At 41.2% G+C, this 14,019-nt stretch overlaps 1 protein-coding gene across 15 annotated transcripts in view; it reads right to left on the bottom strand.

The window, feature by feature from the left end:
• The window catches only part of crebbpb (CREB binding protein b), a 279,436-nt gene that overhangs the window by 75,175 nt on the left and 190,242 nt on the right, over positions 1-14,019 (bottom strand). For all 15 annotated transcript variants that reach the window (XM_072481408.1, XM_072481399.1, XM_072481406.1 and 12 more), the window contains 2 exons: positions 8,221-8,460; positions 6,779-6,867 (listed from right to left, as the gene is read on the bottom strand). In XM_072481408.1, coding sequence (XP_072337509.1) covers positions 6,779-6,867; positions 8,221-8,460 — 329 coding nt within the window. The remainder of the gene's footprint in view (positions 1-6,778; positions 6,868-8,220; positions 8,461-14,019) is intronic.

The following is a 14,019-nucleotide window of genomic DNA, read 5'->3' on the forward strand; positions in this document are numbered from 1 at the left end:
AGGTTAAAAAGCAACACCACTACATAATTAAATCCTTAAAATTTGATTAATGGGCATGTTGCATCATTTGGATTACTAGTGTTTTTATCAATCAATCTTTAGCATGTTTCTTGGGCTGGTTTATGATTCCTGTGCTTACAAAGCAGGGTAATAACCCATACTGCACTAAATCTCAGTAGGTTTAAGTTTACTTTTAAATTTACTTGATTGTCAATGGATTAATGAGTTCTTCCCTAAATATGTTATAAAGATACAGCTTGCAAAGCTGAGTCCTTGATTAATATTCTGAACTGCATGCTGCCTTGTTGAAATTTGATCGACAAGTTGCAAAATTTGCCCACACAAGTGGTAGCATGTAATTTCCTTACGACTCATTCCTAGTGCCCAGCATGGATTGATTGCGTCGGTGAGGCACTTACTTTTGGGTTGCAAAATCATGATCGTAAGAAAGAGTATTCATGGCTCAGGTATTGTACTTTGTTAAAAATGCTCCTGGGGAGCATATATGCTTTGTTCAATGGTGGGAGGCCTGGCCTCAACAAAATTAGCAGGCAAGACAGAGGTCAAACACCATTGTCACATACTGAGCAAATTTGAAAAGTATGAGCGTATTATTCCAAAGTTCAGAACATTTCATAGAATATTCTGTAACAAAATTGTTTCTAAAAAAAAAAGTTCAAACTTGTTCTTTAAGTGCCACTCTCTCAAATAAATTTAATCACCCTTGAAAGATGGCTCGATTCCTGCATCCAGTCATTCCACCGAATGCCTAGGACAGCCTTGCAACAAACAGAACTATATAAAACTGACAGAAATTATAAATGTACATGGCATTATTCAAATCATCAAAATATTTGAATGTCATGTAACATATAGCATTTGGAGTTTCTGAACTATCACGAGTGCTTGTTGCTATAGGAATCTATTTTGGACCAATCAGTGCAAATAATATTTGATCATCTATTTCTTGGGGGAGTATTTTTTCTTTAAAGAAAATCTGAAAATAAATGAGATTGGCCAGTGCATCCCACACAAGGCTAAACACCAAAGCTGATTTTCCAACAAGAACCTCTCTGAGGCAACCACTTCATGGGTTGCTTGCGGTGGAAGTAGAACTGTAGTGGAAATATGGAGCTATCCCCTCCACAAAGCTGTGGATGCTGGGGGTCAATCTGATACGAAGACTGATGGAAACTTTTGTTAGATAAGGGTATCAAGGAACATGAGCAAAGATGGATAAATAGAATTGAGGTATGGATCAGTCATCATTAAATTGAATGTCAGAACAGGGGACTGAATGGTGTTTTCCTGTTCCTTAGTCCCTGTCACTTACTTTTAGTTTTCCTACTTACAGTGTAATTGTTCTGAACTGTCTTTTCCTATTCCTGACTTGCTTTTTAGTGATTTAGTGGCTTGCTTTTAGTGTTTTACTTCTTGCAGTGCAATTTTTTGTTATCCCTTTCCAGTTTTGCTTTTATTTTAAAAGTCAGAAAACCTCTTGAAAACCGAACCCTTCAATGTAAAATTTGAACCAGTTGCTAAGTCTGGAAACAACTATTGATATCTAAATCAAAATGGAAATCACTGCTACGCACTCTGGACCATTAGAAAACCCAAATGCACACTAAAAATTTGAGTGATAAAATAACAAAGAAGCTGGCTGGGCTGCGATAAGCTGCATGGCCACAGAACAAAGCAAATCTGGTCATCTGTAGTAAAAGTGAGGGTAACTATGCAAGACAAAGATTCACGGGAGTTTGAAGGTGAGAGGTGAGCAAAGGGAATGTGAATGCATCCACAAAGCAGTACCAAAAATTACACAGCAGATAAATGCAAATCATTGTAAAATCTATATTAGAACCAAAGGTGCCACAATTCAAAAATCTAACATCACAACCAAACTAGAATGTGTGATTTATAAGTTAGGAACTATACATAATTGAAGATTTTCACGTGCCCTAACAAACTCTATCACTTTGGGTTATTCAATACAGAATTATTTTGCAGCTCGGTTTTTCACGTATTTGTGGTTTGGTTATTGACACTACAAAGAGAGGCGGAATTGCTTTTACTGTGTCATACACCCTGGGCTGCAAGATATACTTGTGCACAGATAACTCTGCATGCACACAATTATAGGATGGTGTCAGACATGAGATTGCAGGCTATATATAGTCCTATAGTTTTCTTCGTCTCCGCTGCTCCACGATCGGGCAGCTGGATGTAAACAACAGTGACTGTCATTAGTTGTGCTTGCTGCCCTTGTGCTAGATTTTCTCACACCTTAGATAAGATGCTCAGCCAAGCCTGCTGTCCCATAGGCTTGTTTGGAGAGAAACATGGTCCTCTGCAATACAAGTGTTGCCCACTACACTGTAACACCAGCAGTTTATAAATTTCACCAAAGAAAAACAAAATTAAAAAAAAAAACATTTTGAAAAGCCTCAAGATGGACAGTAATGGAACAGATTTGCTTCACAGGATAAAGTCTTGGAAAGTTTATTATTGGGGCCTTATTTATTCAAGATAACTTTCTCTGAGAAACTTGCCTATACTGCAACATTTCCTCCTGAGTTGTAATTTTTTTTCAACATTTGTGCTGCAGCAAAATGCAAATTCCAGAACATTTTACTGCGTTAGCCATGTAGAGTCTGTAAACAGAGCACATTCTCTACATTAACAAATGCTCAACAGTGGTAGCTAAGCTCTCATCTGTGATTTAAGTTAGCAGATTCCAAACAGAATTAAATGCCACACAACTGTTTGGGACAGTTCAAATATCCCTACAGTTGCTGATCCCAAGAAACAATTTCGCCAAAACACGGTTAACTGCAGTTAAATAATTACTTGCACCATTGTGACACCCTTAGGCCTAAGCAAACATTGTGTGGTTCCTGTAAAAAGTTTAACTATCTTAAACACATTTTATTCTTAAATGGAGCATTATGCAGATTGTGATTTGCAATAATACATCAGAAGTTGCAGGGAGGCAAAAGCAATCATAATTTGGCAACAGGATTTTATATACATCTGAGGTTACAAGTGATGTAGCAAATTGAACTACTCAAAGTCACAGGGGTTACTGTGAATACTGCTGGTAAAATGTCACCAGTGCCATTAACACACAAAGTAGATGTTGTTAACTGATTCCAGTCCTTTATTGTCTTTAGGAGTTCTATAATTAGCCATCCAAAATGGTGAAAATGGAAAGGCTGTGCATTGTCCAAATATCTGCTTTCAAAAGACCAGGCTATACCTTAATAAATTTGAATACAATCCTGGATATTAAACACATATTAAGTGGTAGAGAGCTCTTATCCAAGGCAAATTCCTGTTACATTTACTGGAACCACACTTTAAAAAGGTTCTCATAATGAGAAAAATATTACTGTTCATGGTTATAACCAGACACTGCTATAAGGTAAAAGCTTGGCACTGCTGTGAATTCAACTGTGTCCACATGACCATAAATAAACAAGAAACAACCAATAGGTGGATGAAGAGCGTGAACTGACACCCTCTTGTTGGCTCCCTCATGCACACACACCTGAGCTCCTGCCTCAGTGCAAGGTTCTAAATGGCACCAGCAAGTTCATTCATCTATCTGTACAACACCCAGGAACACTTACAAACATACAGTCTTATCAAATAACAGCAGTGAATTGATGCACACATTTTGGAAGAAAAGCTGCATTTAATTTAGTTGCAAGAGCATATAACTTAAAACGTTCATCAAGTAGGTATTCACACAGAAAGAACTAAAACTTCTGGCAGTCAAAATTAAAATCAAGCTAGTGTTTTCTCATCTAGAACCACTTAAAATCTAAATTACTTTTCAATAATTACACCCCATGAAGTATCAAAATGGCAGTGTGGTATCTGTGCAGCTGGCAGAATTGCTGCGCATGGGGACACATCCCACTTAGCCGAGTCAAAATTCTAAAGAACTTTGGTTAATTTGATTGAGGATGAATGCTGACCATTCTGCTGGGTTTCTTAAAGTCTGGGGAGATTTGGAGATGACACAGTACATACGTGTACGGTTATGTTAGGGCATCTTCAGCACATTAACACCATCTTGTTACACTTCCAGTATCTGAATTGCTACAGTACATATGTGCGTATTCATGGTTAAAGCCCCTTGCTTGTAACTCAATATTTCCCATTTAATTTGACAAATAAATTGGCCTTTAGCATAAGATGAGTTACTCATGACACTTGTTATCATAGACAATGTAAATCCTGCAAATTATTTAATAATGATTAGGTGGATTGGCCCTGCTAAATTGCACTTAGTGTCCAACAAAGTTAGGTGGGGTTAAGGGGATAGGGTGGAGGTGCGGGTTTGAGTTGGGTGCTCTTTCCAAGGGCTGGTGTAGACTCAATGGGCCGAATGGCCTCCTTCGGCACTTAAATTCTATGATTCTATGTCAGAGAATGGCAGAGCTTATAGGCTGTCCAATGCAGTCGGGATATATTCTTGGAGAAGCACATTGCTTCCAAGTTCAGATACAAATTTTAAAAGCAAAACAACGGAGAACAGTATCTGGTATCTAATATACCCTAAATTCCTTGCTGGTGCCAATTAAAACCCTGCTTATCATTTTTTTTCCATCCAGCAGCTCATACAGCCACAGCTCTTCACACAAAGTACCATTGAGATCAACATAGCAACAAATGCAGGCTGACATTAGACAATGTGTTTAAGGTTTGGCTACATCAATCTCAAACAGATTCTCCTACTCAAGAACTGGTAACTGGAAATCTTGGATGACAAACCATGTGCATTACCTGGCTAAATCACCTGAGTCACCAGACACATTTCCCATTTTATGGTACCCCTTTATTGCTACTATTTCACACTTTAATAGATGATTTGCCATTATTGGAGGATATTAAAAAATTTCAAATGGGTTAAAACATAGACAAAGACATCAAATACTCAGCAGCCAAGATTAAATCAAGGTAGTGTCTCAACTGCCTTTGTCTTTTCTATGATAGTAACATAAGTACACAATTCTGGATAGCGAGTTAACAATATTACAAATTCAAAAACACTATCAAGCAACTGAAATATTGGTTGATTTAGTCAGCTCTTTGAAGGGCTATTGCTAAATGTAGCCATTACCATTGTATTCATGTTTCAATCTCAAGTGATCTACTTATCTAATATGTGATGCAGCACAAGCCTGTTCATTTCATTCCTCCTATAGGCCTGGGTGCTTCTGGATCATCTCCCTAGGCCCAGCTGATTTCAAGTGCCAGCCACCATTTAAGTGAATGGAGCTACTCCTGGACCACAGTGACCTCTCCCATAATCAACATCACAAAGAGGTTCAGGATGGAATTTTACCTTGGATAGAAAACCTATGCAATGTTGCTACATGAAGATTTTAGAACAGCTAACTCAAATGAGACAATATATTTTTGCAGGCAGATAGGTAGAATGAAGAGCAAATAGTGAACAAGAAGTTAAAATGTCAACAACTGTAGCAATCAGAAATATTGATGATTTTTGACAGTTGTAACCTGGCACCCTATACACTATTGACAAATATTCTCTATCAGACACTTGACAGCGGTTGAGGAAATAATCCAGAAAGACCCTGAAATATAACACAATTAATGCAAACAGTTGAATGTCTAGCTGTTCAAATCTTCGTTCTTTAACGTTCACAATCAAAGGAAAAACATAAGTATTGATTGCCAAGAGCTCAAAGAAACAAATGGACATTTTGGACAGCAACTCAACGTCAGCTTCCCCAACCAAGAATGCTATTTTAGCTGCTAAAAGTTTTCACCCCCAAACTATAAAACCATTAACTAATCAGTGTTAATGATGGTATGTGTACACATAGAACAAGGTTAGAAAACAGAATGCAAGTTTTTGGGATCGCACTTTAGAGCTGAGCAGAAAGGATGTGCCTGTAAGTTCATTTTCAAAATGAGCTGCGTTTCTGAAAATCAACCTTTCCAGGCACTGAAAACATATCTCCCAGCAGTCTGATTTCCAAGAGACACCCAAAGTATGACAACAGGGTATTCATGAAATTTTATTACACTCACAGACAAAATCATAAATGTTAATTTCTTCCCCGTTAACACATTTAAGACAGAAAAAGTTAAATATATATCTACCCATCCTTGAAACAATAATTCAAATATCACCTTAAACCCCAAAACACAAAGTGTATCCCACAAATAGTCCGCCTGAAAGCAAGTACTCTTTTGTGTACACTAATTGAGATATCCTCAATTACGACTCAGGAGAGAAGATTGATAATTCAAAGGCTTTAATTATCAGAGAACCAGACAGCTGCCGAGAAGTGTGCTCACTGCATGCTGCCCACTGAACGTAACCTTATATACAGTTCCCTGGGGGCAGAGCCGGAGGCGGAGTCCCCCAGGGTTGCAAACCCGGTCTTAAAGGGGCCTACGCATTCAAGGTACATGTGTATACAGATATCATTCAACACACTAATCTACACAAGTACATCTAGTATAAGCTCCAAAGTATGATGGACAAAAGAAGGACCAGCTTATAAATATCTTATAAATTAAAGCCTTATACAGCTCACAATCATAACACTCATTGGGTCCAAATTTATTGACTTCCATCCCCATAGAGTCAATTAATCCTACATTTCTAAATAAAGCATCACACTTTCTTCCTAAAGTTTCCCTGTAGCCAGGTAATGAACTTGGTTTGTCACTGGGAGGAGAATAATTTTGTTACATGTCCTTTCCTTTCCTCAGCACAACATTTAGCCTTCCTTACCTGTTCTGATAACTGAAATATGTGGCATCGCGAGGGATTGTACACAGCTGTTTTCCATAGCAGCACAATGTCTGAGGAGAGAACTCATACTGTGAAGAAAAGACAAAACAACAATTTGATGTGATCTACATTGGGGTAATTCAGTTCAGATGCAAACATCTTCAAACTTCAGCCTTTTCACCTCAACAGCAAATATTGAAAGTGACATGAAAATGAAAGTCACTCAAAGGGACATGAACTAATGATGCTTCTTTTAAAAAAGAATAAATTTAGAGTACCCAATATTTTTTGCCCCCAATTAAGGGGCAATTTAGCGTGGCCAATCCACCTATCCTGCACATCTTTGGATTGTGGGGGTGAGACCAATGCAGAAACGGGGAGAATGTGCAAACTCCACAGACAGTGACCCAGGGCCAGGATTGAACCAGAGTCCTCAGTGCTGTGAGGCAGCGGTGCTAACCACTGCGCCACCGTACCGCCCTACTAATTATGCTTCTTACTAATTTTAAATGTGCTAAATTTAATACAGAAGATGGGCTGTAAAAAAAAAAAGGAGAAATCCACAATTCTAATAAAATCAATACATGCATGACTAGGGCGTACCATGTAGGTATTCTCCACACAAAATCAGGGTTAGAGATACTGGTTATGCACAATTTAACATTTTCCTACTTCGTGTCAGGACCTGAAGATTTTTCAGGCACTGGAGAAGGCCATTAAGCTTCACTAAGCCGTCTTTTTAACTTGCTCTATCCTCATGATGCTCCTCAACACCATCTCTCCTCTAGAAATTCATCTAGTTATTATGTAATCAGATTGAAACTATTCATCTCAATTGTCTTTATTGGTAGTTTATTCCCGTGAAGATGCCCAATTTCCCAAGTTTAACTCATTTCTATGCATATTGGAGCAACTTTGCTAGGGGAAAAGTTGCCAGAATTAACTTTACCGCACAGTTTCAATCTTTAGAGAGAGGCCAGCAAATATCCAGAAGCGTTTTGTTGAAAACACAAGGGGAAGCATGTTGGGAGAAGAGAATATTTAGCAGTTCCCATTGCTGATAAATGAAATGAAATGAAAATCGCTTATTGTCACAAGTAGGTTTCAATTAAGTTACTGTGAAAAGCCCCTAGTCGCCACATTCCGGCGCCTGTTCGGGGAGGCTGTTACGGGAATTGAACTGTGCTGCTGGCCTGCTTTCAAACCAGCGACTTAGCAATACAAGTCACTTTTTCACGCAATCCTGTACGGCAATTTTCTAGAACTGGCCGACTTCATGATTGTGATAAAAAAGGTTGATAATAGCACGTCACATCAATGAGTGATGAAATACAGCAAAAGAAATGGGGATTGTATACAAACAATATTCCTTCAGTTCCAGCTTAATCAATTAATTTTATTAAATGCTAAAAGTAGTTCACATTTTTTATAAATAATCTTACCTTCCGACCACAGCAGTAGCCAAGAGATTGCATGACTGGATCAATTTCCAGCTCAAAGACCTCAGCTAATTTTGTACAGTATTTATATACACGCGAGGTCTTGCGGTTGTACAACCATGCATTGTTGAACATCAACCATACGTCTTCCACATACTGCCAAGGCTCCTGGTACTGCCCAGTGTCCAGCTTGCGTTTTATGGTTGATAGATCCATAGGATTCTTCACTATGTCAAAATAGTCCTAAGAAGAATATGGAGCGGTACAGGGAAAAAGAAGCGATATTCATTCAGTAACTAAAGTCGCAACACTCTGCAGTCTTCAGGATAACACAATTGCCTTTGGAAGTTTCAAATCAAAACCTGAAGCGCCATATTTATTTTTAAGCTCAAAAGAAACATGACTGTAGAACTGAGAAATAATTAATCTTTGTTTTAAAATCAGAAGTTGTAAAATATATTCTTTTGTGGGGTTTGGGCGTCGCTGGCTAGGCCAGCATTTATTGCCCATTCCTAATTGCCCTCAAGGTGGTGGTGGTGAGCTGCCTTCTTGAACTGCTGAGTCCATGTGTAGGTACACAACGGTGCTATTCGACAAGAGAGCTCAAAGATATAGCTCCAGATTAGGATGGTGTGGGGCTTGGAGGGGAACTTGCATGGTGGTGTTCCCATGCACCTGCTGCCCTTGTCCTTTGAGGTTGCGGGTTTGGAAGGTGCTGTCGAAGGAGACTTGGGGAGTTACTGCAATGCAACTTGTAAATGGTACACAGCTGCCACTGTGCATTGGTGGTGGAGGGAGTGAATGTTGAAGGTGGTAGATGGGGTGCCAATGAAATGGGCTGCTTTGGATGGTATCAGGCTTCTTATTGGAATTGCACTTAGCCAGCCAAGTGGACAGTATTCTCTCACAAACCTGATTTGTGCCTTATAGATGGTGGACAGGCTTTGGGGAGTCAGGGAGTCACTTGCCATAGAATTTCCAGCTTCTGGCATGCTACTGTAGCCACAGTATGTATATGGTTGGTAAAGTTCAGCTTCTGCTCAATAGCAACCCCCAGCATGTTGATAGACGGGAATTCATTGAATGTCATGGGGAAATGGTTAGATGCTCTCTTGTTGGGGATCGTCATTGCCTGGCATTTGTGGAGCACATATATTACTCGCCACTAATCAGCCGATGTTTGAATGCTGTCCAATCTTTCTGTAAGAAGACATGGACTGCTCAAGTATCTGAGAAATCACAAATGGTGCTCAACATTGAGCAATCATCAGTGAATATCCCTACTTCTGACCTTATGATGGGAGGGAAGGTCATTGATGAAACAGCTGAAAGTGGTTGGGTTAGGACACTACCCTGAGGAACTCTTGCAGTGATGTCCTGGAATTAAGGTGATTGATCTCCAATAACCACATCCACCTTCTTTTGTGCTAGGTATGACTCCAACCAGTGAAGAATGTTTCCCCATTAATCTCATTGACTCCAGTTTTCTAGGGCTCCTTGGTGTCTCATTTGGTCAAATGCTGCCTTGATGTCACGGGCAATCATTCTCACCTCACCTCTTGCATTCAGCTCTTTTGTCATGTTTGAACGAAGGCTGTAATGAGGTCAGGAGCTGAGTGGCCCTTATGGGCACATGTTCATAAGAAGCTGCAGAATGAGGAAAGGCTATTTGATTACTAATGACACATAGGAGGTTGCCTGCATTCAATATTCTTGATAGCCTTGAAACTCTATTCACCATCCTGCCTTTCACATAATTTTGTACCTCCTGAAGGACCCTTTAATAGGATCATAATAAATAGGACTTGGGAGTAGGCCACTCAGCCCATCACGTCTGCTCCGTCAATCAAAAAGATCATGATTGATCTGATTGTGGCCACTTTCCTGCCTGTCCTTCATAACTCCCGTGTCAATCAAAAATCTGTCTAACTCCCCGACTTGAATATAATCAATGACTCGTACTGCTGCCTACACGCCGAGGATCCGGGTTTGATCCTGGCCCCAGGTCACTGTCTGTGTGGAGTTTGCACATTCTCCCTTGTCTCCGTGGGTTTCACGCCCGCAACCCCTTTGGGCCACGCTAAATTGCCCCTTAATGGAAACAAATAATTGAGTACTCTAAATTTAGAAACAAAAATAATTTAATCAATGACTCAACTCCTCTACTGCTCTCTGGGGAAGAGAGTTTCAAAGACTAACAATCCTCAGAGAAGAAATTGTACTTCGTTCTTAAATAAGAGACCCTTTATTTTTAAACTGTGCCCCCAGTTCTACATTCCTCCACAAGAGGACACATCCTCCCAGCATTTAACATGTCAAACCTCTTCAGGGTCTGAGATGTTTCTGTAAGATCACCTTCCATTCTTCCAAACTCCAATGAGTTTCAGCCCAACCTGCTCAACCGTTCCTCGTTAGACAAACCCCTTATGCCAGGAATTAGCCTTGTGAACTTTTTGAACTGCTCCCAATACAAATATACCATTCCCTAAGTAAGGAGACCAAAACTATACACAGTACTCTAGTTCTCACCAATACTTAGCAAGACCTCCCTATTTTTATACTCCAACCACCTTGCATTAAAGCCAACATTCCATTTGCCTTCCTAATTATTACCTGCATCCTAATTTTTGTGATGTGCGCACAAGGACACCCAAATGCCTCAGTACTGCAGTATTCCGCAATCTCTCTTCATATAAATAATATTCTGTATTTTAATTCTTCCTGCCAAAGTGAACAAGATCACAATTTCCCATATTATGCTCCATCTGCCAAATTTTGCACTTACTCAACTTATCTATAACACTTTGCAAACTCTTTGTAACCTTCGCACAACTTGCTTTCTTATCTATCTTTGCAAGATCAGCAAATTTGGCAACAATACAGTTGGCCCCACTCATCTGTTATCCAAGTCATTCACAAAGAACCATGGAATTCCTACAGTACTGAAGGAGGCCATTCGGCCCATTGGCACTGACCCTCCGAAAGAGCACCCTACCTAAGCCCACTCCCCTGTCCTATCCGCATGACCGTTAATCTGCACATCTTTGGGCACTAATGAGCAATTTAGCAATGGCAATACAGCTAACCTGTACATTTTTAGACTGAGGGAGGAAACCCACGCAGGCACTGGGAGAAAGTGCAAACTCCACACAGTCACCCAAGGTCGAATTGAATCTGGGTCACTGGCGCTGTGAGGCAGCAGTGCTAACAGTTGAGGCACAGGAACCAGAACCAAAGAGGGAGCTGTACTGTTGGGGTGGCCTTCACCTGAACCATGCTGGGGCCAGTGTAAATTTGAATTGTATAACTACAGTCGAGTGTATTTTAAACTAATAGTGGGGGTGGGGAGGGTTCACATGAGGGGAGGTTTGGAAAGGTAAAAGACAAGGCAATAGTGCGAGGTGGTGATGCGGGTAATGATAACCAGTATGTGATAGGAAGGGACATAGCATACAAACATAAGATCTGCAGGGAAACATGTAAAAAGACAGAATTTGAGGCTTCTTACCTTAATACGCACAGCTTTTGTGATGACACAAAGCTATGTGGGAATGGGTTGGGAGGAAGATCCAAAGCAGCTTCAAGGAGATTTGGACAGACTTGATGAATGGGCAAGAATGTGGTAGATGGAATATGATGTAGAAAAATGTGAGGTTATCCACTTTGTTAGGAGGAACAGATGTGCAGAGTATTTCTTAAATGGTGTGAGATTGGAAAATGTAGATATACAAAGGAACTGGGGTGTCCTCGTCAATAAATCACTGAACGTTTTTTTAAATTATAAATTTAGAGTACCCAATTCATTTTTTACAATTAAGGGGCAATTTAGCATGGCCAATCCACCTAGCCTGTACAATGTTTTGGGTTGTGGGGGCGAAACCCACGCAAACACGGGGAGAATGTGCAAACTCCACACGGACAGTGACCCAGAGCCGGGATTGAACCTGGGACCTCGCCGCCATGAGGCAGCAATGCTAACCACTGCACCACCGTGCTGCTCTTTAAATCACTGAAAGTTAACATGCAGGTGCAGCAAACAATTGGGAAGGCTAATGGTGTGTTATCCTTTATGAGAAGAGAATGTGAGTGCAGGCGTAATGAAGTCTTCAATTGTATAGAACCTGAAGTAGTGCACACAATTTTGGTCCCCTTATCTTAGGAATGATATTATTATCATAGAGGAAGTACAGTGAAGGTTCACCTGGGATGCCAGGGACTGTCCTCCAAGAGAACTTGGGGAAACAGGGCCTGTATCTTCTAGAGTTTCAAAGAATAAGAGGTGATCTCATTCAAACCTACAAAATACTTAAAGGGGTAGAGAGTGTAGATGAAGGTAAGATGTTTCCCCAGGTTGGAGAGTCTAGAACCATGAAACACAATTGTAAAATAAAGGGAAAGCCACTTAGGACTGAGATGAGGAGAAATCTTTTTACTCTTTGGAATTCTCTACCCCGGAGTGCTGTATAACGTATAGCACATAACAACACCCTATGTTGCAAACCACCACCAACGATCCCTCTCCATGCATTTGAGGCCCTCAACGCAATGGCCAACAGCTCGATGCCAATGCAAACAACAAGGGAGACATCGGACACCTCTGCCTTGTACCCCGATAGAACTGAAAAGACCCGGAGTTCATGGTGTTGGCACAAACACTAGCAAATGGAGTCACATACAGCAACTGCACCCACGACACAAACACAGGACCAAACCCAAACCTCTCCAATGCTGCGAAAAGGTATTCCCACTCCACCCGGTCGAACGCTTCTCCGGATCCAATGATATGATCTCTCAAATCGGCCCAGCCGCAGGGGTAAGCACCACATTCAGTAACCGACGCACGTTCGATGACAACCTCCCACTACCTCCGGGAGACAGGGCTCCATTCTTAATGCCAATACCGTGGCTAATAACTTGGCACCCTGACAACGCAAAGATGTGCAGGGTAGGTGGATTGGCCACGCTAAATTGTCCCTTAATTAAAAAAGAAAAAAAATAGGGAACCCATTCGGCCATGGTGCCTTCCTTGTCTTTGCTTCAAAGCTGCCCAAATCGCCTCCAGGCACAAAAGCGCTGCCACCAATTTCCGTCCCCAACTTTGGGAAACTCCAGACTCCCCAGAAACTCTGCCATCCCTCGTTCATCCTCCGGTGGCTTCGACCTGTACAACCTCTCATAGAAGGCCCAAAGCACTCAGAATTTACAGTGCAGAAGGAGGCCATTCAGCCCATCGAGTCTGCACCACTCTAGTTAAGCCCAAGCCTTCACCCTATCCCCTTAACCCAGTAACCCCACCTAACCTTTTGGACACTAAGGGACAATTTAGCATCATCAATCCACCTAACCTGCACATCTTTGGACTGTGGGAGGAAACCGGAGCACCCGGAGGAAATCCACACAGACACGGGGAGTAAGTGGAAATTCCACACGGACAGTAACTAGAGGCCAGAATTGAACCTGGGTCCTGGGAGCTGTGAGGCAGCTGTGCGAACCATTGTGCCACCTTCTGCAGGGCAGAGACCACCTTACCCTCCAAATCCTCAACAAATCCTGCCCCTTACCGCCTCAATTGGTGAGCCAAGAGACCACTGTCCTTCTCACCATACTCATTCATTGTCCCTTTCGTCTGCCTCAATTGCTGCACCGCTCTATCCGTGGATAGCAAGTCAAACAGCATTTGCAATTTTTCTCCTGCACGCCAAAAGCTCCCAAACCCCTCTAGACTCATCGAGCTTCGCCAAACTGGTCCAATAATTCGCAGCCCCTCTCCCCACACCACTCCCTTAACTAGCCTACCACTTC

This window comes from Scyliorhinus torazame, chromosome 17, assembly GCF_047496885.1.
Source record: "Scyliorhinus torazame isolate Kashiwa2021f chromosome 17, sScyTor2.1, whole genome shotgun sequence".
Lineage (NCBI taxonomy): Eukaryota > Metazoa > Chordata > Chondrichthyes > Carcharhiniformes > Scyliorhinidae > Scyliorhinus > Scyliorhinus torazame.